This window comes from Brassica napus, chromosome A5, assembly GCF_020379485.1.
Source record: "Brassica napus cultivar Da-Ae chromosome A5, Da-Ae, whole genome shotgun sequence".
Classification (NCBI taxonomy): domain Eukaryota; kingdom Viridiplantae; phylum Streptophyta; class Magnoliopsida; order Brassicales; family Brassicaceae; genus Brassica; species Brassica napus.
Genome location: NC_063438.1, coordinates 1,176,197 through 1,202,710, shown reverse-complemented (window position 1 = coordinate 1,202,710; position 26,514 = coordinate 1,176,197). Strand labels below are relative to the sequence as shown.

The window sequence follows — 26,514 nt, the reverse complement described above, 5'->3', positions numbered from 1 at the left end:
GAGTCTGACTCAAGTAAACTGATGACGGCAATCAATGATGGCTCAAATGTTTCAGATTTGCATGGAATCCTCAGCGACATCAACTCTCTATTTTTAGTTTTCGTTTCTGTATCTTTCTATTGGGTCAGTAGATCCTCTGTTTCTAACGTGGATGGTTTAGCCAAACAGGTGTTAAAAAACCTTGTAATGAACCCAGTTTCATTTTTCAATGAAGTTTAGTTTGTGAACAAAAAAAAAAATAATAATAAAAGATATTGATCATATGACCAACGCAAAATGAAAGAAGAGACAAACTAATAAAGACTTGTGTATTGAAGCATGTGCAAGTAGGAGCCACTTGATTACGAATCACATTTGGTCTAGCCGCAACATTTGCATGTGGCCACAACCTTCAAAGTCCCCCCTGATCTTACAAAATCATAAATACACACACTTTCCTTTATTTTCCTAACTGTTTAATCTGTTGTCCACATATATTAGTACGATATAAATATTATCTCTTGCTACTATTATAAACTCCAAAACTTCCCCTATATAAACTCAACTCCTCCACCCTTGATTCCACATCAGTCTCACTATTCTCACCAAATCAAATCCAATACTCAAAACCGAATTAATCAACCAGTCCAAAAAATGTATATTACATCATCTTCCAAATATTCTATAATCTCAATATTATCCATATTCAGCGTATTATTCTCCCTCCAAGGAACTAATGGGGACGACGGAGGTTGGCAAGGTGGTCACGCCACGTTCTACGGTGGCGGCGACGCGTCCGGCACCATGGGTATGGCCAAGAAATCTTATATATATATATAAGCTTATATTAATTAGTAAACTAATCTTTTTTTTACATTCATCTATTAGCTTAACACGTGGCTTAACCTAAATATTCAGGCGGGGCTTGTGGCTATGGGAATCTGTACAGCCAAGGTTACGGGACGAACACGGCGGCTTTAAGTACGGCACTGTTCAACAACGGACTTACGTGTGGCGCGTGCTACGAGATGAAGTGCAACGATGACCCGAGATGGTGTCTTGGCTCTACTATCACCGTCACGGCTACAAACTTTTGTCCACCGAACTTTGGCCTCTCAAACGATAATGGAGGATGGTGCAATCCTCCTCTTCAACATTTCGACCTCGCCGAGCCAGCTTTTCTCCAAATCGCTCAGTACCGTGCCGGCATTGTTCCCGTCTCTTTCCGAAGGTCCGTTTTACTTTTCTTGATACTTGAGTTGCAAGTAACAAAGCTGCTTAAGGTTTTACTAGAAACCAAGTTTTTAATAAAGATGAAAATGTATCGTACTCCCCATTCGTTACAATATAAATGTTTAAATTTTTTCATACACATTAAAAAAAAAAAATTTAATATTTTATCCATAATATTATATTAAATTTATGATGTTTTTAATTAATAAATCTAAAGAATAGAGATAAAACAAGAAAAATTATAGAATTTTGCATTAAAAATATAAAACGACATTTTAAGTAAATAAAAAATTACTTCTAAATCGACATATAAAATTTAAATATATACATAAATTAAACCGGAGAAAGTATTAATTATCATGTTTAAAAAAAGACCACATCCAAACAAACAATTAAAACTAAATTAATGAGTTATGTTGTTATGTAAGTGCAGAGTACCGTGTATGAAGAAAGGAGGAGTAAGGTTTACGATCAACGGGCACTCTTACTTCAACCTTGTCTTGATCTCGAACGTAGGAGGAGCAGGAGACGTCCACGCCGTTTCGATAAGAGGCTCAAAAACAGGGTCGTGGCAAGCAATGTCTAGGAACTGGGGACAAAACTGGCAGAGCAATTCTTACCTCAACGACCAGAGCCTCTCGTTCCAGGTCACCACCAGTGATGGTCGCACCGTCGTTAGCAATGACATTGCTCCTTCTAATTGGCAGTTCGGACAAACATTCCAAGGCGGTCAGTTCTGACTTTTGAGTCAAACAGTCATCCTATATCTCTCTCTCTCTGTTATGTGGTGCTGGTGTGGCTGCGTATTGCTGAGGTGGCTCATAAGCACCCGCTTAGCTTTCAATGGTTGTATTTAGCGTGCCTACGAAGAGCAAGTTTTTATTTTATTTTACATGTTTATTGAACTTAGCCCGTTGGCATACTCAAAACATCTTATATATAAATAACTCAATAAATTGAATTTCTATCACCAACAAAGAGCATATTGACTTTGAAGTCAACGGTTGCTCCACTACAAGAAAACATCGGCATACTGAGGAAAAAAATCGTCGGTATGTCGTCGGAATAACGCTATTCCGAGGACATACCGACGAAAAAGTGTCCTCGGAAATATCTCCTCGGAAATTCATATTTCGTCAGAATTTCGTCGGAAATTTCCGACGGAATTCCGAGGAAACTAAATTCCGAGGAAACTCCGAGGACTTCAAGTTCGTCGGAAGATTCCTCGGAATATACCGAGGGACGCCTTCCTCAGAATATTTTGATGGAATTCCGATGGTCCAATCCTCGGAAGTTTCGACGAAACATTCCTCGGAATGTTCATCGGGAATTTCCGAGGAACCTGGCCCTCGGAAAATTCCGAGGAAAATCTTTCCCTCGGAAAATTCCGAGGAACTTCTGTCTCTCGGAAAATTCCGAGGAACTTCCTTCCCTCGGAAAATTCCGAGGAACTTTTGTCCCTCGAAAAATTCCGAGAAACTTCTTTCCCTCGGAATTTCGGAAAAAAAATATTTTTTTAAAAAAATTAATTTTTAAAAAAAAAATTAAAATTTTTGAAATTTAAATTCGAAAATTTAAAATTAAAATTAAAATTGAAAACATAGTAGATAATATTCAAAGTTAAATAAAACATTCCGAGTTTTTGGTAAAAAAAAAAAAAAACTACGGGTCATGAATGTTCGGGAACACCTCGTTCGGGTACATCCTCCTCATCATCTCCATCATCTGCTCGTTCAGCCTCTTCTGTGTCTCATAGCCCGCCTGTTGAGCTGCCATCTGGGTCTCCAACGCAGATATCCGATCATCCTTGTCCTTCAGCTGAGCCGTAAGAACTTCTGGATCAACATATGGCGGTGGTGCAGAAGAAGGAGCAGCCGACCGGGAGCGACGACCCAAACCGACCAAACGTCCCTTCTTCTTTGGAACCGACTGAAATATAAATAACCAAATTTAAATAATATAAATTGATGATAAAATAAAAATCAAGAAATAAATAAATTGAACTTTAAAAAAAAAAGAACTTACCGATTCAACGATTTCGTTGATTCGAACCCGGGACAAGTTGGTCGAAGCCGTCGAATCGTCATCATCGGTTTGAAGCTGAGACACTTCGTCATACACCTGAGTTTGGACCAGGTCGACCACGTCCCTCACAAGACCTTTTACATAATCAGCAATCGCATCCACACAGTCTTCAGCCAAATTATAATCCGTCTTAATGCCCATCAATCTTGTAGCAGATGATAAAGCTGAATGACCATCTCTGCAACCTTCGTACAATGGTTGCTTTCCAGCATCCAACATATCATAAAATCTCCTATCTTCGGCATTGGGTAAATCTTCCCCTCTAAAATGATCATTTACCATCTGCTCAGTACCTACACCATAATCTACATCCGTTCTAATTGGTTCTTCTAATCTAACCGCTGGATGAGGTTCGCTAGTACTACCATGTTCATAATCAGTTTCCCCATGATGATACCAAATTTTGTAACTTCGTGTAAACCCACTCAAATATAGATGAGTCCAAACATCCCACTCTTTAATAACCTTTTTATTTTTACAATTAGAGCAAGGACATCTTAACATACCTGTTTTTGCTTCCGGTTGTCGGTGAACTAACCTCATGAATTCGGTTATACCTCGTTGGTATTCTTCCGTAAGCAATCTCGTGTTCGGATCCAAATGAGGTCGATCGATCCAAGAACGAAAATAATTTGAAGAAGACATGTTTTTTATGAATCAAATTCGTGTGTAAAGAGAGTGAGAGGGAGGATGAAGATATGGAGTGAATGAAGAGGAAGAGGGATGCTTGTATTTATAGTTGAAATCCTGCCGACAGACCGAGGAAATTCCGACGGAATTCCGATGCCAACGGCTAGTTCGTCGGAATTTCCTCGGAATTTTTAAAATCCCCCAACGGCTCTCCAACGGCTCTCCAACGGCTCTCTAACGTCTATAATATTTCCTCGGAATTCATCGGGTTTTTCCGAGGAATACAATTTTCCTCGGTATTCCATAAGAATATTCCGACGGAATGATATTTCCTCGGAATTCCGTCGGTATATTCCGAGGAAATTCCGAGGAAACCAAATTTTGTGTTTCCTCGGAATATCCTCGGAAATTCCTCGGGATTTTCCGAGGATTTCATTTTCCGTCGGAACGTCCGTCAGAATATCGTTGTTTTCTTGTAGTGCTATATAGGCCAATGATTAACACTAACATGATTCCCTAATACTCCACACAAAAGAGCTATTTGATATTTGTGTTGTCTGATGAGAGCCTTGTGATTATCTTCAATGGTTATATTTGGTAATATAGAAAGTCTTTTAAGGATTCAGCACAACTTCATGTCTTTTTACTTTTTAAGAATCCTAATTCGAAAATAAAATTTGCTTAATAACTCAAAAAGACATGAAAAGCAAAACTGTAAATTAGAAACAGTCGTCGTCATGGAACAAGAACTTGGATGCATGTCTGTCAGAATGAACATTTCCATTCCTGGTTGGTAAGCATTCCGCTGTTTTTAAGCTGCTAATGAATCTCTTTAACTAATTACAAAATGCTTTTGAGTGTAAGAAAAGGTAGGTCTCTTAAACACGCAAACTAAGCACTAATCTTATTAAATTAAATGAAAACTTATAGAAGTCAAAACTTACAAAAAATGAAATGTGATGACTGCTTCTTCATCTGTTCTGTCTTTCTCCTAATAGGACTTCCGGAGAAGTGCTAACTGTCTATCTCATCCATGGCTTCTGGAGCTGTTTTCAATTTGTCTGATTCTAGTCTTCTCAAAATCCTTCAAGGTGACATCACCGAGTGGTCCGTGGATGCGTCCTCCGATGCTATTGTAAGTCTCTCCTTCTCCATCAATTCAAATCCTAAAACTAAATGAAACTTGAGGGTTTGTGATGAAAAACGGTTGATAGCCTCTTGTATCATTTGATTGATGCTATTGCTTCATCGTTACTTTGACTTAGGCAGTATGTTTCTTCAGGTCAATCCAGCAAACAAGCGAATGCTAGGTGGTGGTGGCGCCGACGGAGGTAGCTTTACGAGTTTTGTCTTTATCAGTTTTCTACCAGTTCCATTGCCATTGTGTATATCCGTTAACACAAACTGTGACCAATGTGAAATATAAAGGCAAATATAATTATATCTGTGACAGCAATACATAGAGCTGCTGGGCCACAGATGAGAGCAGCATGCTATGACATCCCTGAAGTTCGTCCTGGAGTGCGTTGTCCAACTGGTGAAGCAAGAATCACACCGTTGGTTACTCTTATTCTACTCATGTTTATAATCGTTGGATGTAGTTTGAATTAGGTATTGTTGATTAATGAAACATGTTGGATTACAAAAAATGAAACAGGGGTTTCAACTTGCATGCATCTCATGTGATCCACACTGTTGGACCCGTCTATTACTCAGACGTCAACCCTAGAGAGTCCCTCACCAGCTCTTACAGGTAAGCAGCTTCTCTTGTTCTACCCTATCTTTCTTGTTTCTTCTAAACATAACTCACTTATGTTTTGTTACAGAAATAGTCTTATAGTGGCGAAGGAAAACAACATCAAGTACATTGCATTTCCTGCCATATCTTGTGGGATTAATGGGTAAAATCTTCGCAACCAGAAACTTAACTCGTTTTCTTATTTGGGTTTGCTCTTAGAATGTATTGTTTTTGTTGTTAAAGATATCCTTCTGATGAAGCTGCTGTGATCGGTATATCAACGATCAAAGAATTCGCCAATGACTTTAAAGAGGTAAAGGATGCTTTATCTCGTCCATATTGTTACACTTGCATGGGATTCAAATGACATTTTCTTACAATCTTGTATTGTCATTCTTATGAAGGTGCATTTTATTATGTCCGCGGACGATATTTATAACGTGTGGGTAAACAAAGCAAATGAGATGCTACAAGAAGCTTAAGATTCCATCTGCCGCCTAAGTGAATGACCAAGTAAACATGAGTAAATAAGACTTTGTTATTTTGTGTTAGTGTGATGAGAGCCTTGTGTTATACTCAACACAAAGGAAACATTTGCCGTTATGTGTTATGTGATGAGAGCCTTGTGATATTCCATACAATGTTATATATGGTCCTTTGGATTTAAGAGTTGAAGTTGAACCCAACAAAAACAGTCGGTTTTATAAATAAATTCCAGTTTATTTGTAAACTAAACCCTCCTGCAATCCAACAAACTTACCTGAAAATTGAAAAAGGAAATTGTAGGATATTCTACTACAAAATATAGAAAAATATTAAAATTAACATGATCGTTAAAATAAAAAACCAAATTAAATATGATCGCTAAAATACAAAAAGAAAACTAAACATGATCGTTTAAGGAAAAAGGAAATTAAACGTGATCATTAAATAAAAGGAAATTAAACATGATCCTTAATATAAAAGGAAATTAGTTAAGGAACTTGTTGAAACAAAAAAAAAAAAGGAAATAGTGAAGAGACCACTCTAAAATTTCCTTTTTTGGGCTACCGACTGAACTTTCTTATAAATAACGCAGCGAAGTCTCCACCATGCATGAACCATATCAAACAAACCTAAATAGCTAAAGAGTATCTGAGTATTATGGAGAAGATGAATAGAGATCACCAAAGTAAACCTAAGGTTGATGAATCTTCATCAAAGTCTAACTATGTTCTTGGTCGTGAAGAGGGTTTTGAAGAGGGATCATCTTCATCTTCCCACAGTCACGTGAACAATCTCCAGGAACAGCAGAGACTCATGATGCTTCGTTCCCAAGGCATGCCTCGTCCTCCGGCTTTGAACCAACATGTCAATCACATGTACAATCTCGAGGAACACCAGAGACGGATGCTTCATTATCATCGCATGCCTCATACCGATCATCCAAGCAGCAGCTCCATTAACACTGTGAAGGCTCGGGTTTATCCGCCTGGTTCACGGTTTCTTCCAACCAACTTGGGGTGTTTAAGGGTTCATCTCCGCAACAAGGTAGACAAGAAGAAGAGCGGTTCCATAACAACTTTGGATCTGTACGAAGACGACCCGTGGCTTCTTGATCACGTGCAAAACGATCTGTTCCCTAGAGGCGAGTGGTACTACTTTACTCCTAGGAACAAAAGAGGTGCCACTTCATGTACCAGGACCGTTCGGGGAAGAGGAGGCGGTACATGGAAAACCACTAGTGGGAAAGAGCCGATCAAGGACAAAAACAATAAGGTGGAAGGTTACGTGCAGAGTCTAGTCTATAACAAGACTGATGTTAACGGAGATACAAAGCCTACTGGTTGGAACATGAAAGAGTATTGCCTTTATAAAAAAAATCAAGACGATTTGGTCTTGTGTCATCGCAAAGGTAATTTAAACAAGATAGGGTTCGCTGAGGAGGTTAAGAAGAACAACATCTTATCTAACCAAGTGCAAGAAGAACAAGGAGCTGGTGCTAATAGAGTTGATGAGATGAGGACGTTAGAGGAAGATCATGGTGAGGCCACTCAGCAGCAACAAGAGCAAGATGCACCACGGGTTCTAGTTCCTCCTCCTCCTCCTCCTCATGAAGCCACGGATCATGGTGAGGCCACTCGGCAACCACAACAACAAGAGCAAGACGCACAGGTTGTATATATTCCTCCTCATCATGAAGGTCAAGGTTTAGGAGTGGAGCAAGAAGATCATGGTGACGCCACTCAGCAGCAGCAACAAGAGCAAGATGCACCACCGGTTCTAGTTCCTCCTCCTCCTCCTCCTCATGAAGGTCAAGACCCAGTACTTGAGGCGATGATGAACGACGAGAACAACTTCATGACGAGGGGGGACGAAGACCAACAAAATCAGTGGGATGATTCAGATTTATATATTGACGTCGATGAACTCTTTAGCGAGGAAGAGATGATGCCAATGGATGACATTTTACAACAACCGGTTTCTCAAGCTCGAGATGTGGGAGAGAATCAGGTTATTAAGTCAGATTAAGTTTATGTCTCAGTGTGTAATGTTATCTGTTGTGGCATTCTTAGTTAAGTCCTAAGAGTCATCTTAGTTTGTCGTTTGAGTTTGTTTTTCACCTGCTTTGTACCTGTCTCTTGAGTTTTTTTTAGTTATCAAAAATATTCAAAAGAAATCAGGTAGGAACTGAGTTCCAATGAACTTTGGTCACGTTTTTGGTGCTCAGTAAATAGATAGGAAACGCTTCTTCTTCTTAATCATAACTCAGTAGAGATTACAACATACCAAACAATCCAGAAGAGGCGCTTTTTACTTGAGCCTCTCCTTTCTTAGTCTTTCTAGTTCCAACACCATTTGCCAGTCCTCTAGCGAAAGAGTGGTCTCCCCATAACTCACAGACATCATGCGAGCCATTGTCAACAATCTGCATAACCAACCAAACAAAATTGCCAAAAAAAAATCCTTATATATTTGATGAGAATAAACATTAAAGGAAGGCTTTATTTAGTACCTGCTCAAGTCTTGGCTGCCTAAACTACGATCCGTTTGCCTTAATTCAACCAAATCATTCTCCAGTACCTGTTGCAACTCCTCCCCAATGGAGTTGGATAACGATTTGCAAGTAGCTAAGTAACACCTCCAAGCTTCTGCTGTTTCTGGTGTGATGACTTGCAATGAGTTCACTTGGGAAGGTTGAAACGGTACAACCAAATCAGCAGGCATTATGTTCGATTTCCCCTCGGAGAAGATGAGCATTTGAGCGTCAGTGGCCATTTCCATTTTATAATATTGAAAATCATACTCCACCTGAAATAATAGCAACACACTCCATAAATTTATTATACAATTGTATTGATGTATTCTAAACTCTCTTTTCACATACATGAGTATTGTCTTTAGTTTTAAACAGTTAACTAGATTTTGACCCGCGTTTTCAAACCGCGAGTTTATTTTTTTATTTTTTTTTTCAATTGACAAATATTTAGTAAATGTCATATTTTCATATATTTGTGTTTTATTTTATAAAAGACTTAAATTTTTTATCTTTATTTATCGTATTTCATTTTAAATGACTATTTATTTTTAAAAAAATTAAATTTTATTTTTTTAATGAATTAAGTTGGTATAACTCTGATAAATTAATTTTATTATGTGGTTAATATTTTAATAAAAAGTTTTTATACTTTTAATAAAAATTTATACTTTTCAATGAAAAAATTCATTTTTTTTTATGAATGCTTAAATTATATTAAGAAAAGAAAAAAATAATAATTAAAAATAGTTGAAAAAAATTATTTGAACTTGGACTCAATAGCCCAAAGGAAAAAAAAATGTGAAAATTGGATTTGATTTCTTAATCGGCCCAAATGGCCCAAGAAATATATGATGTGGGCTGGATCCAAAAAAAATGACCCAATATAGATGTGTTATTAATATTTCTTGATTGACCTCAATGAAACGTGCAATGTTAGTAAAGAAAATGGCAGGCTAAGACAAAAAAGACAATATGATCATGCTTTAATAGTATAGATTTAATAAAAATTCAAATATTGCATAAATCAGTGGACCAACAATTATGAAATCTTTAAAGAAACGAACACAAAAAAGATTTTAAACATCTTTGACCATCATCTTATGTGAGTTCATGATGCAACTATGCCATAAATCAAGATTGTCATATTTTTTGAATTTTTATCAAAATCTGAAGGTTAACCCCTACCAAATTTAGTTTTTCAATAAGTGCTCTATATATTGAAGTTTACACTCTTTAGTGTTGTTTAATAATCTCAACCTCATTATACATTAACGTATGCTAAACTCTCTTTCGTAATACATAGACATCGCTCAAATTATTTAACAATTAATTTAATAAAATATTTTATACTGCTTAAATCAATAGACTAACCATTACAAAATATATATTCTCTATATAAAAGGTCACAACAAGGATTTCAAATTTCTTTGACCATCATCTTATGTCAATTCAGGATGCACTTATGCAATAAAAAATACATGTCGTATTTTTTGATTTTTTCTCAAAATCTGAAAGTTAACCCTTACGAAATTGAGTTTTCGGTAAATGCTCTATACAATAAAGTTTACATACGTTAGTGTTGTTTAAAAATTTCTAAACACTTTATACATTTGTATTAATTTATTATAAACTCTCTTTCATGGTACATGAGTATTTTGCTATAAATTTTTAACAGTTAATTTAATAAAACTTTATAGATTGTATAAATCAGTGGACTAACTACTATAAAATCTTTATGCTCTAGAAAAACGGACACAAAAAGAATTCCAAACATCTTTGACCATCATACTATGTCAGTGCTGGATGCAACTATGAAATAAACAAAATTATCATATTTTTGATTTTTTTTTTCAAAATCTGAAGGTTAACCCCTACAAAATTAAGTTTTCCAGTAACTGCTATATATATTGAAGTGTACACTCTTTAGTGTTTCTTAAAATTTTCTAACCACATTCTAAATTTGTATTAATATATGATATACTTTCTTTCATGTTACATAGACATCTCTCTAAAAATTTTAATAATTAATTTAATAAAACTTTTTATAATACTTAAATTAGTGGACTAACCACTATAAAATATATATTCTCTAGAGAAATGGACAATACATATTTAAAACCTCTTTGACCATCATCAATTGTCAGTTCAGGATGCATTTACGCAGTAAAAAAAAATTTCATATTTTTAAAAAATTTCTCAATATCTGAAGGTTAACAAAATTGAGTTATCGGTATATGGTCGATATAGTGAAGTTTACACTCTTTATTGTTGTTTGAAAATTTCTTCCCGCATTATACAATTATATTGATGTATTCTAAACTCTCTTTCCTGGTACATGAGTATTGCCTTTGCCTTTAATTTTTAACAGTTAATTTGATAAAAAATCATATATTGCATAAATCACTAGACCAACCACTATGAAATCTCTAGAGAAACAGACACAAAAAGAATTCCAAACCTCTTTGACCATCATACTATGTCATTGCTGGATGCAACTATGAAATAAAACAAGATTGTCATATTTTTGATTTTTTTTTCAAAATCTGAAGGTTAACGTCTACGAAATTAAGTTTTCCAGTAACTGCTATATATATTGAAGTGTTCACTCTTTAGTGTTTCTTAAAATTTTCTAAACACATTCTAATTTGTATTAATATATGATAAACTCTTTTTCATGTTACATAGACATCTCTCTAAACTTTTTAATAATTAATTTAACAAAACTATTTATAATGCTTAAATTAGTGGACTAACCACTATAAAATATATATTCTCTAGAGAAATGAACAATAAATATTTAAAACATCTTTGACCATCATCAATTGTCATTTCAGGATGCACTTTTTTTTTAACACTGAGAAATCCATTCAACATAAAAGGCCAACAACAGAGTCAAAGTACAAACGTACGGCTATGGTGGACATGCACCATGCAACGATAAAGGAAACAAAAGTTCAAACCCAATAGGGATAAAAAAAACAAGCGCACAAGGCAGAAGAAAATAATAATATCAAGACCACTCGAAGATAAAGATCTCGGATATAGTGGGTAAGAGTAACGGGATGGAAACAGTAATTAAGCCTCTCTTACTATCGCCTGATGAAGCCAAGCAGGTCCATTTCTTGCAACATAAGATTGGTACCGATGTTCCGATGTCACACTTACAGCTATTCTCAATGCAATGGAGTTTCTTTCAGGAAGAACTTTGTCAAAACGCCAAGCCGATAAAAGCTGCAACTTTGAGTTGATGATGTTTGAGACACGAAAGGATTCAGGATGCACTTATGTAGTAAAAAAAGATTGTCTTATTTTTTGAATTTTTCTCAATGTCTGAAGACCCCTACAAAATTGAGTTATCGTAAATGGTCGATATAAGTTTACACTCTTTATTGTTGTTTAAAAATTTCCTACCGCATTATACAATTGTATTGATGTATTATAAACTCCCTTTCCTGGTACATGAGTATTGCCTTTGCCTTTAATTTTTAACAGTTAATTTAATAAAAATTCATATATTGCATAAATCAGTGGACCAACCATTATGAAATCTCTTGAGAAACGGACACAAAAAAAGATTATAAACCTCTTTGACCATCATCTTATGTTAGTTCAAGATGAAACTATGCCATAAAGCAAGATTGTCATATTTTTGAATTTTTATCAAAATCTGAAGATTAACCCCCTAAGAAATTAAGTTTTCCAGTAAGTGCTCTATATATTGAAGTGTACATTCTTTAATGTTTCTTAAAATTTTCTGACCACATTTTAAATTTGTATTAATATATGATACTCTATTTCATGTTACATATACATTTTTCTAAAAAATTTAATAATTAATTTAATAAAAGCTTTTATAATGCTTAAATCAGTGGACAAACCATAAAATATATATTTTCTAGAGAAATGGACAATAAATATTTAAAAACTCTTTTACCAACATCAATTGTCAGTCCAGGATGCACTTATGCAGTAAAAAAAGATTGCCATATTTTTTGAATTTTTTTCAATATCTGAAAGTTAACCCCTACAAAATTAAGTTATCCGTAAATGGTCGATATAGTGAAGTTTACACTCTTACTTGTTGTTTAAAAATGTCTTACCGCATTATACAATTGTATTGATGTATTCTAAACTCCCTTTCCTGGTATATAAGTATTGTCTTTAATTTTTAACAGTTAATTTAATAAAAGTTCATATATTACGTAAATCAGTGGACGAACCACTATGAAATCTCTAGAGAAACGGACACAAAAAAGATTCCAAACCTCTTTGACCATCATCTTATGTTAGTTCAGGATGCAACTATGCCATAAGACAAGATTGTCATATTTTTGAATTTTTATCAATATCTGAAGGTTAACCCCTACGAAATTTAGTTTTTCAATAAGTGCTCTATATACTGAAGTTTACACTTTTTAGTGATGTTTAAAAATCTCAACCTCACTATACATTAATGTATGCTAAACTCTCTTTCGTGGTACATAGACATCGCTCAAATTGTTTAACAATTAATTTAATAAAACATTTTATACTGCTTAAATCAATAGATTAACCACTACAAAATATATAGTCTCTATAGAAAAGGTCACAGCAAGGATTTCAAATCTCTTTGACCATCATCTTATGTCAGTTTAGAATGCACTTATGCAATAAAAAATATATGTCATATTTTTTGAATTTTTCTCAAAATCTGAAGGTTAACACCATTACGAAATTGAGTTTTCGGTAAATGCTTTATATAATGAAGTTTACACACTTTAGTGTTGTTTAAAATTTTTAAATCATATTATACATTTGTATTAATTTATTCTAAACTTTCTTTCATGGTACATGAGTATTTTATTTAATTTTTTAACAGTTAATTTAGTAAAACTGCATAGATTTTATAAATCAGTGGACAAACTATTATGAAATCTCTATTCTCTAAAAAACGAACACAAAAACAATTTCAAACCTCTTTGACCTTGTACTATGTCAGTGTTGGATGCAACTATGCAATAAAAAAAGATTGTCATATTTTTAAATTTTTTCTCAAAATCTGAAAGTTTAACCCCTACAAAATTAAATTTTCTGATAAGTGTTCTATATATTGAAGTGTACACTCTTTACTGTTTCTTAAAATTTTTTAACCACATTCTAAATTTGTATTAATATATGAAAAACTTCCTTTCATATTACATAGATATCTCTAATTTTTTAATAATTAATTATATAAAACCATTATAAAATATATATTAATGCGATGCATGACGACAATTCACAATCGTTGATTCAATGCATGCATAGTACAGTATTATATTGCGAATATTGGATGCGTGACGACAATTCACAATTCACACCAACACTAATATTTCAAAGCAAAACACCAAATGTGTTTTTATATAATTTTAAGCTTCATATGTAATTTTAGGAATGATGTGCTTTTCAGAGTGGCACATTTTCTGCAAGTCAGCCAAAAGAAAAACATGTGCACGGGATTTTATAGATCGCTTTATTCTCATATACAACAGTCGCTTACAGTGGATCAAATTTCTAAGTATTAAGATTTAGAAGTTCAAAATGTTAGATTTAATAGTTTGACTATGGCATAATGTTACTATATCTTATTTTAAGGGAACATTGTACATTGCATATATTTTATAGAGAAATTCTTTAGAATAATTTTTTTTTTAGTTTTTATCAGAAAAATAGTTTCCAACGAAAAAACTGACCAAACTAAGTTTTACTAAGTCTTTTTAAAGATAGTTTATTTTTACTCTATAGTTAACTAATCTGGACTTATGGCTTAGAGTTAAGGGGTGGAGTTTTAGGGATAGGATTTCAAATTTTAAAAAATAAAAAATAAATATTAAAAATTTCAAAATAAAAAAAAATACTATTTTGGTTATTTTCTTTCTTGAGTGTTATTTTTGTAACAAAAACGTAAAAGTGGTTTCGAGAAAATTGTCCTATATATATATCATATTTCACACAATAGCTGCCCCCATGTGAGAGTTAATATTTGTAATGCTTTGTTAAAGGCCATGAAGCCAAAACTTGTTTAGCAAAAAACAAAATGAAGCAAAAACATGAATAGTTGTCGTTTTTGTTTTTAATTTGTAAATACAACTTGTCATATGGTGAATATTGGTTTAATAGCAAAGACTGCACAACTGACACAGTGTTCTTTTTGTCAACAACTGACGGAATGTTTTTGTGTTTTTGCCGCCTTTTATTAATCTCAAATAATATTTTTGAAAACATGAAATTTAATATACACCTGTGTAAACCCGTTTGGTTCATCAATTGTTTTAATGTAAATTTGGATTCCTTCGAACGATTAATATAACGTTATTATATTAATTAAATTAATCTCACGAACCAAGTAGAAACATGTTATTTTTATATATTGTTTAAAATCACTTCCAACTACCGATTACGTTTTTCTTTAAAAGAAAAATACAGGTTTATCTAATGAAATAGTGAGTATGAAACATACATACAAGAAGCTCCCATCAACACGAGAAAACGAGACAATTCAATATAGAGATCACTATTTATATAAAAAAAGACATAATTAAAATGTATAGATTTCAAAAATGAAGAAAAAGCAACAAAAAATGATCATGTGGAGACGCGACCTTTTAGGACAAAAAACATACATGAACAAGAAAACAAACATGTATGTATAAATATATAATGCAAAATGCTGAAATGTAGTATATGTGTAGAGAATACACATGAAAACGTATCATCAGTGGCCAATACCGGGGCTTGGGACATCACCTTGCCTTTTATAGATATCATCATCATAATCAGGCACTGGTGGTGATGGTGATGCTGAAGAGGCTCCATCATCATAATCACCTGAATAATCAACTTCCAGTTTCGTAGCCATCAACTTCCTGCTCTTCATTGTCGGGAAATACTTTCCGCCGTGAAATGCTTCCGGCTCAGATCTAGTAATGCCTCTCATTTTGAATCCGTGAATCGAAGGAGCTATGGAGATGAGTATGAACGAGAGTAACAAAACGTGAAGCTTAATTTTCCTTTCATCCATTTCGCGAAGAAACCTTCAAGAACACAATCAAATGGGTGAAATAAGAAATTTTGTATATACGGGTTTTCTTTCTTCTTGATGACTTTAGGGTCCAAGAAGAGATTGTGTGCTATAAATAACTATGTAAGAAAAGAAATATTGAATTATTAAATCTGGAGGGCCAACTTTGTTGAAATTGGCAAACAATGGTCATGATAAATTTATAACATGTCTACTATTTACTTTTTTTTCTCTTTTCTTAATGTTATCTTCTTTTTATCGCATGATCCATCATTGCATGCTTTGTTCTGTGACAAGTCGTATCTTTGTTGGAAAATTGATTAAGACAATATGTAGACGGTGAGTCATGTATTAATAACTTATTTATTTAAATCAAACACAATTAATAAACTTTTCAACTAGGATGCATAACTTTTTTGTCAAAAAAAAAATTAGGTAAAAAAAAAATGGTAAAAGAGAGAACGTGAAAGTTCTGGTAGCCACACACATGAAAATCTGGTGTGGTACAGATTCGAACTTAGGTCCTTTTAGAGATCTACGGAACGCCTTGATCACCCAACCACAGACGTGTGGTTTTTTTTGTAATTAGTCATGGAAGACTAGTTAATATTGACTTGAAGAGTTTATAAGCGAAGTATGCAGACTGACATATACTAACATCGGAGACACTTGCCATGATTGGTCAATGCAGGCTGAAGTGGTAGCTCGAATAAAGCATGGGGCTATAAATTAGGATTTAGGTTAGTATGTGTAATCAAAGGTACCTATAATATCTAACGACATAATATTCCAGCACAGAAGAAGTATATAATTGCGTTTGCTTAACTTATAATAATCATGTCTCGCTTAGAAACTTAGAAATGCACTACATGTTACAAAAAAAAATTGTAGTTTGTTGCTAATTGTAGAAAATAGACACGTATGTACTATGTACCATTGGGATCCGTTCAAGTAAGTGATGGGCTTAATGCGAAAGAAATATTAACTTATATTTTATTTAACAAGATTACCTACTTATGTGTCACAAACTACATTATACCACTACACTAATTACTCATAACTTGCTAAGATCTCTTATATAATCAAACTTATTACTTCACCTGATTAACATCCTATCTTTCAAACTATTCATGTAACTATACAAATCATCGGCTCATCTTGCACAAAGAATTGCTCTATCACAGAGGAAATGATATACAATAAGTTGCAGATACTGATTGCCATAGAAATGATGTCATGCTTTGAAAGTATATCGTCATCACACATAAGACATATCAATTTAAAGAAAAATGGATAAGAAAGAGTCATACGGTGGACCCCTCAACTCTCGACTAGCATGTGATAACAACTTCTCTATCAGATCAAACACAAAGACCTATCTACTGAGTTAACGTCATTGTGATGTAATAATAATCTTACAGTTTAGATTATTGTATCAAATTTTGGTTTGTTTGTTGTTGTTGTTGTTAACTCAACAAAGAGCTAGATTCATTGTAATTACTAAAGTAAAACATTAAATTTTCTACTGTCAAGAGATCTCTAAATGATCCTGATAAAAAGAAGCATATGCGTTTAACCTCTGGAACTTCACATTTAGCACCATAACAAAACAAAAAAAAAACTCTTAGTCATTGTTTTCTGTTGGTAAACATAAGAGATAAAACCTAAGAAACCAATTCAAATATTCTGTTTGACAAGTTGAGACTGAGATGCTGAAGGCAATGAGTTCACCGTGCTCGGTTTGCCACTGAACCTCTCTGTATAAGATTGCTGACTCTGCAAAAACAAAACCTGATGGATCATACAAAAGACTCAAGGAGAAAAAAAATGGTGAATGAACTGTACCATTTCAGGAATGTAAGTGCCTGTCCCTCTTGATCTCCTCATGTTCTGCAACGAGTTTGATGAACCATTCATATTCCTCCGATGGAAATCATTCTTTTGTCCGGCCACAAACCAACGAACAATGTCCCAAGAACTTGTGTGGTCTTGCCCCTGCCCCTGAGGGATCCACTTATGCTGAGTCTCTCCGTGAAACCCTTTCCCATAAACAAGACTCTTGAAGTATCCTTCAAAGTCTCCTCTGAGCTCAGACGCTTCTGCTCTCCCAGTGCCAAACGCCACGACAGGCTCCTCCACGTCTTGTCTCTGTCCCTTGCCGTTCCTCTCCAACGAGCTACAAAAGAACTTCTCCAGTTTCCATCCCATGGCTTCTCCAGGCACTGAGAGCACATCTTTGAGCTTCCTAGCTCCCAGAGTAAAAGCATGTCTTATACGTTGCAAATTGCCTAATAAAATTACAAATCATTAGCTTAATGTTGTGGACTCTTGCTGCATCAATTGGGAGGTTACCTTTTGTCACACTACGGCCAAGGTTGTTACTGTGCTTCAAAGGATCCACTATGTTGAAATGCTTCACAGGGAAGTAATGACCGTTTGCTTCAACAGCTTTAGTTGGAACCGAATACAACTCAATGCACTCTCTGAAGAACTTCTCGTTCAGGACAACCTCAGCATCATTACAAGGCATATCAGGCAGAGAAGATATGGGGACTGGACCGTTGACAGTTACACAGTAGCTGTCCCAATCAAATGATGCATAGTAATCCAAGAACTTAAACAGCACCTGATACCATATGTTTAAAATCTTAGAACCAATGGGAATATAAGCTTAAGAGTTATTATTATACACACACTCACAGCTAAAGGACCAGAGAGTGATGAATAAGAGATGTTGATGATATGCAAGACTAGTACTGCCAATGCATAAGTCGAAATCAATCCAGTGTTGGCGCCGAGGATGCGGCTCTCATAGTAGCACCAAGCTTTGATCAAGATGATGCTACGCTTGAACAGATGGTCCTTCCCAAAAATCTGGTCAACCTAACAGAGAAACCAAATCAAAGAGGAATGATGGAAGAACTATTTATAAATGTCTACCTGCTCTAGGAAACATAATGCGCAGAGTCCAGCCATTTGATTGAAGGAGATGTCTACAGCAATGTTCCTGATACTGCATTTTATGACCTTAACCTACCATCATCAGCATAACCATGAAAATGAGTTTTTTTTTATTACAAATAAATTAAAAAGACACAAAAGGGATCAAACAAAAAACCTGTGCTGGGATGTATTGAACATCAGTTACATGGAAATCAGATTCTCCTCCGTCTTCAGCTCTAAGCATACTGCACAATGCATTAGCCAAGTCCTCCTCTTTATCTTGAGGAGTTAGGACTGTCAGATCAATATCTCCATCTGGTAGATATGTTTTTAGTGGCACCGAGCCAAACAAGAAGACCTGCAATGGTACATAGAGTTTAGGGACAAGATAATAGTCCTAGCTCCAAATCTAGTCACACAGCAATACAACTTTGTGTGCAACATCACAAACAAGATATCATCATCAAACACAGTATCATCAACTAATCAGTATAAATATTTGTTTAGTTTTTTTCTTTCTAATGTACAAAAGAGAAAGCCAAGCAAGTCTAACCTCAATTCCAAGACGATCTTTAATAAGGGTCTGGACATAATCGATGATCTCGTTCCTGCTTTTGTCTGAGACAAAGACAGGTTGGATGGCGTTTAGTATCTCCTGAGCCCTTTCCTCGGCAACCATCCAGAGCTCTCCATCTATTGCCATTGTTGATAGTGACAGAGACGATGATGATGAGGAGGATGAAGATGAGGAGAGTGACATCCTCTCTTGAAGATCAGCCATTTGAAACACACAACACTTCAGATTAACTAAAACCCAGGAAGAGTCACCTTAAGGAGATTACTTGTCTGAAAATGAAATATCAAGACATATACAAAGCATTAGAACCAAAGGTATGAAGAAGACAAAGGCAGAGACTGAAACTGAATCACCACAGAAACACAGACCAGAGAAGAAAAAAAAAAAGAGGGAAGATAAAATCTTGAATTGGAGATCTCAATTCCACCAATGAATGCTTCATAACAATTCAAGCCAAACCAGTGACTAATTAACATTCTAAGCACGTCAATAAACTCAAAACAGGGCAAGAAACAATGATATGTAAATGCGATTGTTAGGCATCCCTACTTTCTTAGCTTCCTCAAAGCCAAAACTCACATAAAAATTAAAACTTTGACTGCTTTTGCACAGCTTCCATGGCACCACAATGATTGCTACAAGCTTAAACTAGTTTCAGGAATCTCAAAGGACAAACCTTTATCAACCTCGTAGATGCAGAAAATAGTTTTTTTTTCTTTTCTTTTTCTTTTTGAGTTGTAAGTAACGAAAAGGTACCTGTGCTTTTAGTACATGTGTCAAGATCCTTCCTTTGAACAAAACCCGTGTTGGGTTTTTAACTCATCCTGCAAAACAATAGACATCCAGAAAAAAAATAAAAAATCAAAACTTTATATGAACAATAGATTGTAAACAGATTTAGGGTTTTAGGATTTTTTTTTGATTTAATTGGCATTTGTGTTTCACCTTCCAATATAAAAAAATAGAAAAAAATGAAATTGAGAAGAGAATTTCAACGAAAATGTTTGGTGGTGTAATTAATTTGAGACAATGGTGATTTAGATTTTTTTTTTTTAAGAGATGAGATCGATAGTAAAGAGGAGAAAGAAAAACCACTGAAACTCCGGCGGAAAATGTGGCAGCTTGGCGTCTAAACAAGGAGAAGATAAAACCAAGTTAAAATGAATATGAAACGATGGCTGGGAAAATTAAATAAATAAAAAAGTCAATGAAATTTTTGGAAGATTCCTGGAGTGTGTGTGACTTTATGAGTCATGAATACAATTATATATTTTCTCCATTTAAGATAGATATTTTTTAAAATATATAAATATAAGATAGATTTTATATTTTGACCCAAAAAAAAAGGATAGATTTTATATTTCCTATGCAGTAATTTTTTTTTAAAAAATGAATTTATTATTTATTAAAAATTATTAAAAATTGATAACTATAAAAAATGTTGTATGGTGTATGGATACTCTTAATCTAACATGGATTCTGAAATTTAGTATTTGTATAAATACGTATTGTAGCCTAAACATACTACTATTAATAACTTTTTTTAATAAAGTGATACTAATTTAAACGTCCTTGTTTTTTTTAGAAAATCTTCTGAAATTTAGCTTTGTGTTCATAAATAATACAAAACAAAAATTAATTTTAATACATAATATTTTATAAAAAATGGACAGAAACTGATACTATTATTGAGAGGATCGGGTCGGATCTGCAAGATTACAAGTACTTTTAATTATGATTTGTTTTAATTGCAAGAAAAACTATATATATATATATATACGTATATTATAAATAAAAAAATATTGTATATTAACAATAGAGTTTCAAATTATTGATTACTCAAATCCTTATGAGTGCTGAGTGCATGTCGGTAAGACGTGATGATGAGTGTACGTAGGCTATTCAAACATATATATGTCCATAATAGACGAGAGTATAAATAGCTTTTTCATGATTGTGAGTAAATTGTTTTTCTTTTCTAAAACAAACATTGTAGTTGTTTTAAGAGTTTTAGAAAATGGTCTAACTTCTAAATTAGCTTGAAGAAATTGACAGATTACCATGTTAATAGCCTTTACATGTGTCCTACCAAAACAAACGGCTAAAAGGAAAACTACTTGAAATGTTAATCTCGTTAATACAATTAGTCTAAGCAGGCAGCAAATATCAAAAACAAGAAGTCGAATGTGATGCACTTTGTTCTACTGATATCTTTATTTTTGTGATTTGTTTCACTCCATCAATTCTATATACATGTTTTGACTGTATAGTCTCCATCCATTGTTATAAATCCACGAGTAACCTTCCTTAGCCTTTCCATTATTGTTATAAACCAAGGAATAACCTTCTTTCTCTACCATAGTACCAGGTCCTCATCTCCATGATATACTTTGCCTTATCATAGGCATATTTAACTCATCAGATCCTATTCAAAGGAAGGAGGGTCAGATCCATTTATACTATTATCTTTAAAATCAATAATACGGTAAAAATGTCCACTGTACATTATATAAAGCTATAAATACAGTAGGAAAAACTGAATATACTATTTGTTATCTAACTTATTTTCTTTACAATAACCCTACTTCTTGAATGAGCCATAAAGTCATATATTTTTGAAACCACTAGTATGTATAGTATAAAAGGTAATTAATAACAGGTATCTTGAGATAATCAAACCCACATCTCCAAATTATCCTTTGTGCAAGTCAAAGTAACTACTCTTGCTTCAAACTATATTCATATTCATTCCACCAGGAAAACAGTATTCAGGTTGCATTATTTTGCCAGATCAACAAATTAATGAAGCAAACATGAGTAACAACTTCTATTGAATTGAGTGAAGGACTACAAGGTAAATATAAAGAGAGTAGTAAGGGAGAGGGGTACAAATCAAACTAAGGGAGAGGGGTACAAATCGTTTTCATGCAAAGCAAATATAAAGTAAACTCCACCGACAAACTAAGAAAGAAACTTAAACTGAAGTAAACATGAGTTAGTCTGAAGATCCTCCTACTGCATCTTGAGCGTGAGAAACCGGTTGTAAATGTGCTTCATTGGCATCATTTTTAATACTTTCAAAACATAAATCTAAATCATCAAACTGATATTGTTGGTTTTCGTCCAACACCGGCATGAAGTTGTTGTCGTTGTTCGGCGTCCAAAACCATGAAGGACGAGCTCGAACCTGTGGTGCATCTTGCTCTTGTTTCTGCTTCTGAGTGGCGTCACCATGATCATCCTGTCGCATCGTGATCATCGTCTCAAACCCTAGTTCATGACTTTCATGAAGAGGAGGAGGAACTAGAACCGGTGGTGCATCTTGCTCTTGTGGCTGCTGCTGCTGAGTAGCTTCACCATGATCTTCTTTTAGCATTGTCATGAAGTTGTTGCCGTTGTACTGCGACATCATCATCATCATCGTCTCCATTCCTGAATCTTGACCTTCAAGAAATGGAACCGGTGGTGCATCTTGATGTTGCTGCTGCTGAGTGGCCTCACCATGATCCGTGGCTTCATGAGGAGGAGGAGGAGGAGGAGGAGGAGGAGGAGGAGAAGGAACTAGAACCCGTGGTGCATCTTGCTCTTGTTTCTGCTGAGTGGCCTCACCATGATCTTCCTCTAACGTCCTCATCTCATCAACTCTATTAGCACCAGCTTCTTGTTCTTCTTGCACTTGTTTCGATAAGATGTTGTTCTTCACCTCCTCAGCGAACCCTTTCTTTTCTAAATTACCTTTTAGACGACACAAGACCAAATCGTCTTGATTTTCCTCATAAAGGCAATACTCTTTCATGTTCCAACCAGTAGGCTTTATATCTCCGTTAACATCAGTCTTGTTATAGACTAGACTCTGCACGTAACCTTCCACCTTATTGTTTTTGTCCTTGATCGGCTCTTTCCCACTAGTGGTTTTCCATGTACCGCCTCCTCTTCCCCGAACGGTCCTGGTACATGAAGTGGCACCTCTTTTGTTCCTAGGAGTAAAGTAGTACCACTCGCCTCTAGGGAACAGATCGTTTTGCACGTGATCAAGAAGCCACGGGTCGTCTTCGTACAGATCCAAAGTTGTTATGGAACCGCTCTTCTTCTTGTCTACCTTGTTGCGGAGATGAACCCTTAAACACCCCAAGTTGGTTGGAAGAAACCGTGAACCAGGCGGATAAACCCGAGCCTTCACAGTGTCAATGGAGCTGCTGCTTGGATGATCGGTATGAGGCATGCGATGATAATGAAGCATCCGTCTCTGGTGTTCCTCGAGATTGTACATGTGATTGACATGTTGGTTGAAAGCCGGATGAGGACGAGGCATGCCTGGGGAACGAAGCATCATGAGTCTCTGCTGTTCCCGGAGATTATTGTTCACGCGGGTATGGGAAGATGAAGATGATCCCTCTTCACGACCAAGAACATAGTTAGACTTTGATGAAGATTCATCAACCTTTGATTTACTTTGGTCTCCATTCATCTTCTCCATAATACTCAGATAATACTCTGTATCTATTTAGGTTTGTTTGATATGGTTCATGGTGGAGTCTTGGCTGAGTTATTTATAAGAATACAGTTCAGTCGGTAGCCCAAAAAAGGAAAAATTGAGAGTGATCTCTTCACTATTTCCTTTTATTTCCAACATTTATCTCTTATAAAGTTTTAAAAAAAACATTTATCTCTTATTTTTATTTTTTATTATTAAAATTAAATATTTTAAGTTACTCAATTTACTATTTCCTTTTTATATCAACAATCATGTTTAATATCTTTTTTTTACCAAATCTTTTTTTTCTTGTTCCTTATATAATTTTCTTTTTGTTTTAAAGATCATGTTTAATTTCCTTTTTTAGAATTTAATATTTTGAGTTGAATATCCTATACAATATCCTATATTTCAACTCTATAAATATAAAAATTGTTTAGTAAATATACAACTTCCTAAACAATCATCACCTTCAGTTTTTGAGAAAAAAATTCAAAAATATGAAAATCTTGCTTTATTGCATAGGTGCATCATGTATTAGCATATGATGATTTTTTAAAGAGGTTTGGATTTTTTTTTTCTGTTTCTCTAGAGAATAGAAATTTTATAGTGCGTTAATCCACTGATTTAAGCAGCATAAAGCATTTTATAAAATTAATTTTAAAATATTAGAGTGATGACTATGTAATATGAAAGATAGTTTAGCATAAATAATGTATAATGTGGTTTAAATTTTTTAAACAACACTAAAGAGTGTAAACTTCAATATATAGAGCACTTACCGAAAAGGTAAATTTCGTAGGGATTAACCTTTAGATTTTTGATTAAAAAAAACAAACAAAAATATGAAAATATTTCTTTATGGAATAGTTGCATCCTTAAGTGACATAGATGATGGTCAAAAAAGTTTGAAATCTTTATTGTGTCTATTTTTCTAGAAAATAGAGAATTTTTTGTTAGTCCAGTGATTTAGACAATATATGAAGTTTTATTAAATTAACAGTTGAAAAATTAAAGATACTCATGTACCATGAAATAGATTTTATAATACATTAATAAAAAGTTATAATGTGGTTGAGAAAATTTAAACAACACTGAACAAAGAAAACTTCATTATATAGAGCATTTACCAGAAATAAAATTTTGTATGGGTGTTAACCTTCAGATTTTGAGAAAATTTTAAAAATAATGATAATCTTGTTTTATTGCATAATTGCATCCTGCACTGACATAGGATGATGGTAAAAAATGTTTGTGTCCGTTTTTCTAGAAAATAGATATTTATAGTGGTTAGTCCAATTATTTAAGCACTATGTAGATTTTTATAAAATTAATTTATAAAAAAATTAGAGCGATGTTTATGTACCATGAAAGAGATTTAGCATACATTATTAAAAATGTAGAATGTGGCTACAAAATTTTAAGCAACACTAAAGAGTGTAAACATCAATATAAAGGGCACTTACCGAAAACTTAATTTCATAGGTTAACCTTCAGATTTTGAGAAAAATAAAAAAAATATGAAAATCTTGGTTTATTGCATAGTTGCATCATTCACTCACATATGATAATTTTCAAAGAGGTTTGAATTTTTTTTTTGTGTACGTTTCTCTAGAGAATAGAGATTTCATAGTGATTACTCCACTAATTTAGGTAATATATGAAGTTTTATTAAATAAACAGTTAAAAATTAGAAAAATAGTAATGCACCATGAAAGAGAGTTTATAATACATTAATACAAATGTATGATGTGGTTATAAATTTTTAAACACCACTAAAGAGTGTAATTGTTAAAATATTAGAAAGATGTCTATGTACCATAAAAGAGAATTTATCATATATTATTACAAATTTAGAATGTAGTTAGAAATTTGAAAGCAACACTAAGGGGTGTAAACTTTAATATATACATCATTTACCGAAAAAACTCAATTTCATAGGGGTTAACCTTCAGATTTTGAAGAATAATCAAAAATATGAAAATGTTGCTTTATTTCATAGTTTCATCTTGCAATAACATAGGATGATAGTGAAAGATTTTTGGAATCTTTTTGTGTCTGTTTCTTTAGATAATAGAGATTTCATAGCGTTAGTCCACTAATTTAGGCAATATACGAAGTTTTATTAAATTAATTGTTTAAAAATTAGAGAGAATACACATGTACCATGAAATAGTGTTTAGAATATATTAAGACAAATGTATAATGTGGTTAGAAAATTTTAAATAAAAATAAAGAGTGTAAACTTTATTTATCGAGAATTTACCGACAATCTATTTTCGTAGGGGTGTTAACCTTTAGATTTTGAGAAAAATAAAAAAATATGACAAACTTGTTTTATTGCATAGTTGAATCATGCGCTGACAAATGATGATGGTCAAAAAGGTTTGAAATATTTTTGTGTCCGTTTATCTGGAGAATAGATATTCAATAATGGTTAGTCCACTGATTTAAGCAGTATAAAACGTTTTATAAAATTAATTTTAAAAATATTAGAGCGATGTCTATGTAACATGAAAGATAGTTTAGCATACATAATGTATAATATGGTTAGAAATTTTATAAAAACTCTAAAGAGTATAAACTTCAATATATAGAGCACTTACCGAAAAAGTAAATTTCGTAGGGATAACCTTTAGATTTTTGATAAAAAAAATAAAAAGAAAAATCTTTCTTAATGGAATAGTTGCATCCTAAAGTGACATAGGAAGATGGTTAAAGAGGGTTGGAATCTTTATTGTATCTGTTTCTCTAGAAAATAGAGATTTTTTTGTTAGTCTACTGATTTAGACAATAT

The 26,514-nt window shown here is 33.8% G+C and overlaps 5 protein-coding genes across 9 annotated transcripts; 2 read left to right on the top strand and 3 right to left on the bottom strand.

The window, feature by feature from the left end:
- The first annotated feature begins 467 nt into the window (after window positions 1-467).
- On the top strand, window positions 468-2,182 carry LOC106450695 (expansin-A8). Its single transcript, XM_013892408.3, has 3 exons — window positions 468-787; window positions 898-1,210; window positions 1,646-2,182. The coding sequence occupies exons 1-3, from the start codon at window positions 634-636 to the stop codon at window positions 1,950-1,952; spliced, it is 774 nt and encodes a 257-aa protein (XP_013747862.1). The 5' UTR covers window positions 468-633; the 3' UTR covers window positions 1,953-2,182.
- Window positions 2,183-4,215: 2,033 nt separating this feature from the next.
- LOC106454529 (macro domain-containing protein VPA0103) lies at window positions 4,216-6,334 on the top strand. Its single transcript, XM_013896645.3, has 8 exons — window positions 4,216-4,720; window positions 4,926-5,062; window positions 5,210-5,258; window positions 5,381-5,483; window positions 5,585-5,680; window positions 5,754-5,828; window positions 5,909-5,978; window positions 6,070-6,334. The coding sequence occupies exons 2-8, from the start codon at window positions 4,961-4,963 to the stop codon at window positions 6,145-6,147; spliced, it is 573 nt and encodes a 190-aa protein (XP_013752099.1). The 5' UTR covers window positions 4,216-4,720; window positions 4,926-4,960; the 3' UTR covers window positions 6,148-6,334.
- A 1,982-nt stretch (window positions 6,335-8,316) lies between these two features.
- On the bottom strand, window positions 8,317-8,983 carry LOC106454530 (mini-chromosome maintenance complex-binding protein-like). The gene is made up of 2 exons (XM_022720233.2): window positions 8,661-8,983; window positions 8,317-8,573 (listed from the first exon to the last, which is right to left on the bottom strand). Exons 1-2 carry the CDS (start codon window positions 8,927-8,929, stop codon window positions 8,459-8,461), a joined length of 384 nt encoding a protein of 127 aa, XP_022575954.2. The 5' UTR covers window positions 8,930-8,983; the 3' UTR covers window positions 8,317-8,458.
- Window positions 8,984-14,798: 5,815 nt separating this feature from the next.
- On the bottom strand, window positions 14,799-16,087 carry LOC106454531 (precursor of CEP15-like). The gene has a single exon (XM_013896648.3). The coding sequence runs from the start codon at window positions 15,721-15,723 to the stop codon at window positions 15,418-15,420; it is 306 nt and encodes a 101-aa protein (XP_013752102.2). The 5' UTR covers window positions 15,724-16,087; the 3' UTR covers window positions 14,799-15,417.
- A 1,203-nt stretch (window positions 16,088-17,290) lies between these two features.
- Window positions 17,291-20,481, bottom strand: LOC106450696. Of its 5 annotated transcripts, none has more exons than XM_013892409.3 (9): window positions 20,336-20,481; window positions 20,000-20,067; window positions 19,220-19,512; window positions 18,842-19,024; window positions 18,664-18,756; window positions 18,424-18,606; window positions 18,076-18,349; window positions 17,569-18,011; window positions 17,291-17,499 (listed from the first exon to the last, which is right to left on the bottom strand). In XM_013892409.3, exons 3-9 carry the CDS (start codon window positions 19,445-19,447, stop codon window positions 17,401-17,403), a joined length of 1,503 nt encoding a protein of 500 aa, XP_013747863.1. In that variant the 5' UTR covers window positions 19,448-19,512; window positions 20,000-20,067; window positions 20,336-20,481; the 3' UTR covers window positions 17,291-17,400. The 5 variants fall into 5 exon arrangements, with proteins under 5 accessions (XP_013747863.1, XP_013747865.1, XP_013747868.1 ...); XM_013892411.3 differs by having other exon boundaries at window positions 20,189-20,354; XM_013892414.3 differs by lacking the exon at window positions 20,336-20,481 and having other exon boundaries at window positions 19,823-20,067.
- Between the last annotated feature and the right edge of the window lie 6,033 nt (window positions 20,482-26,514).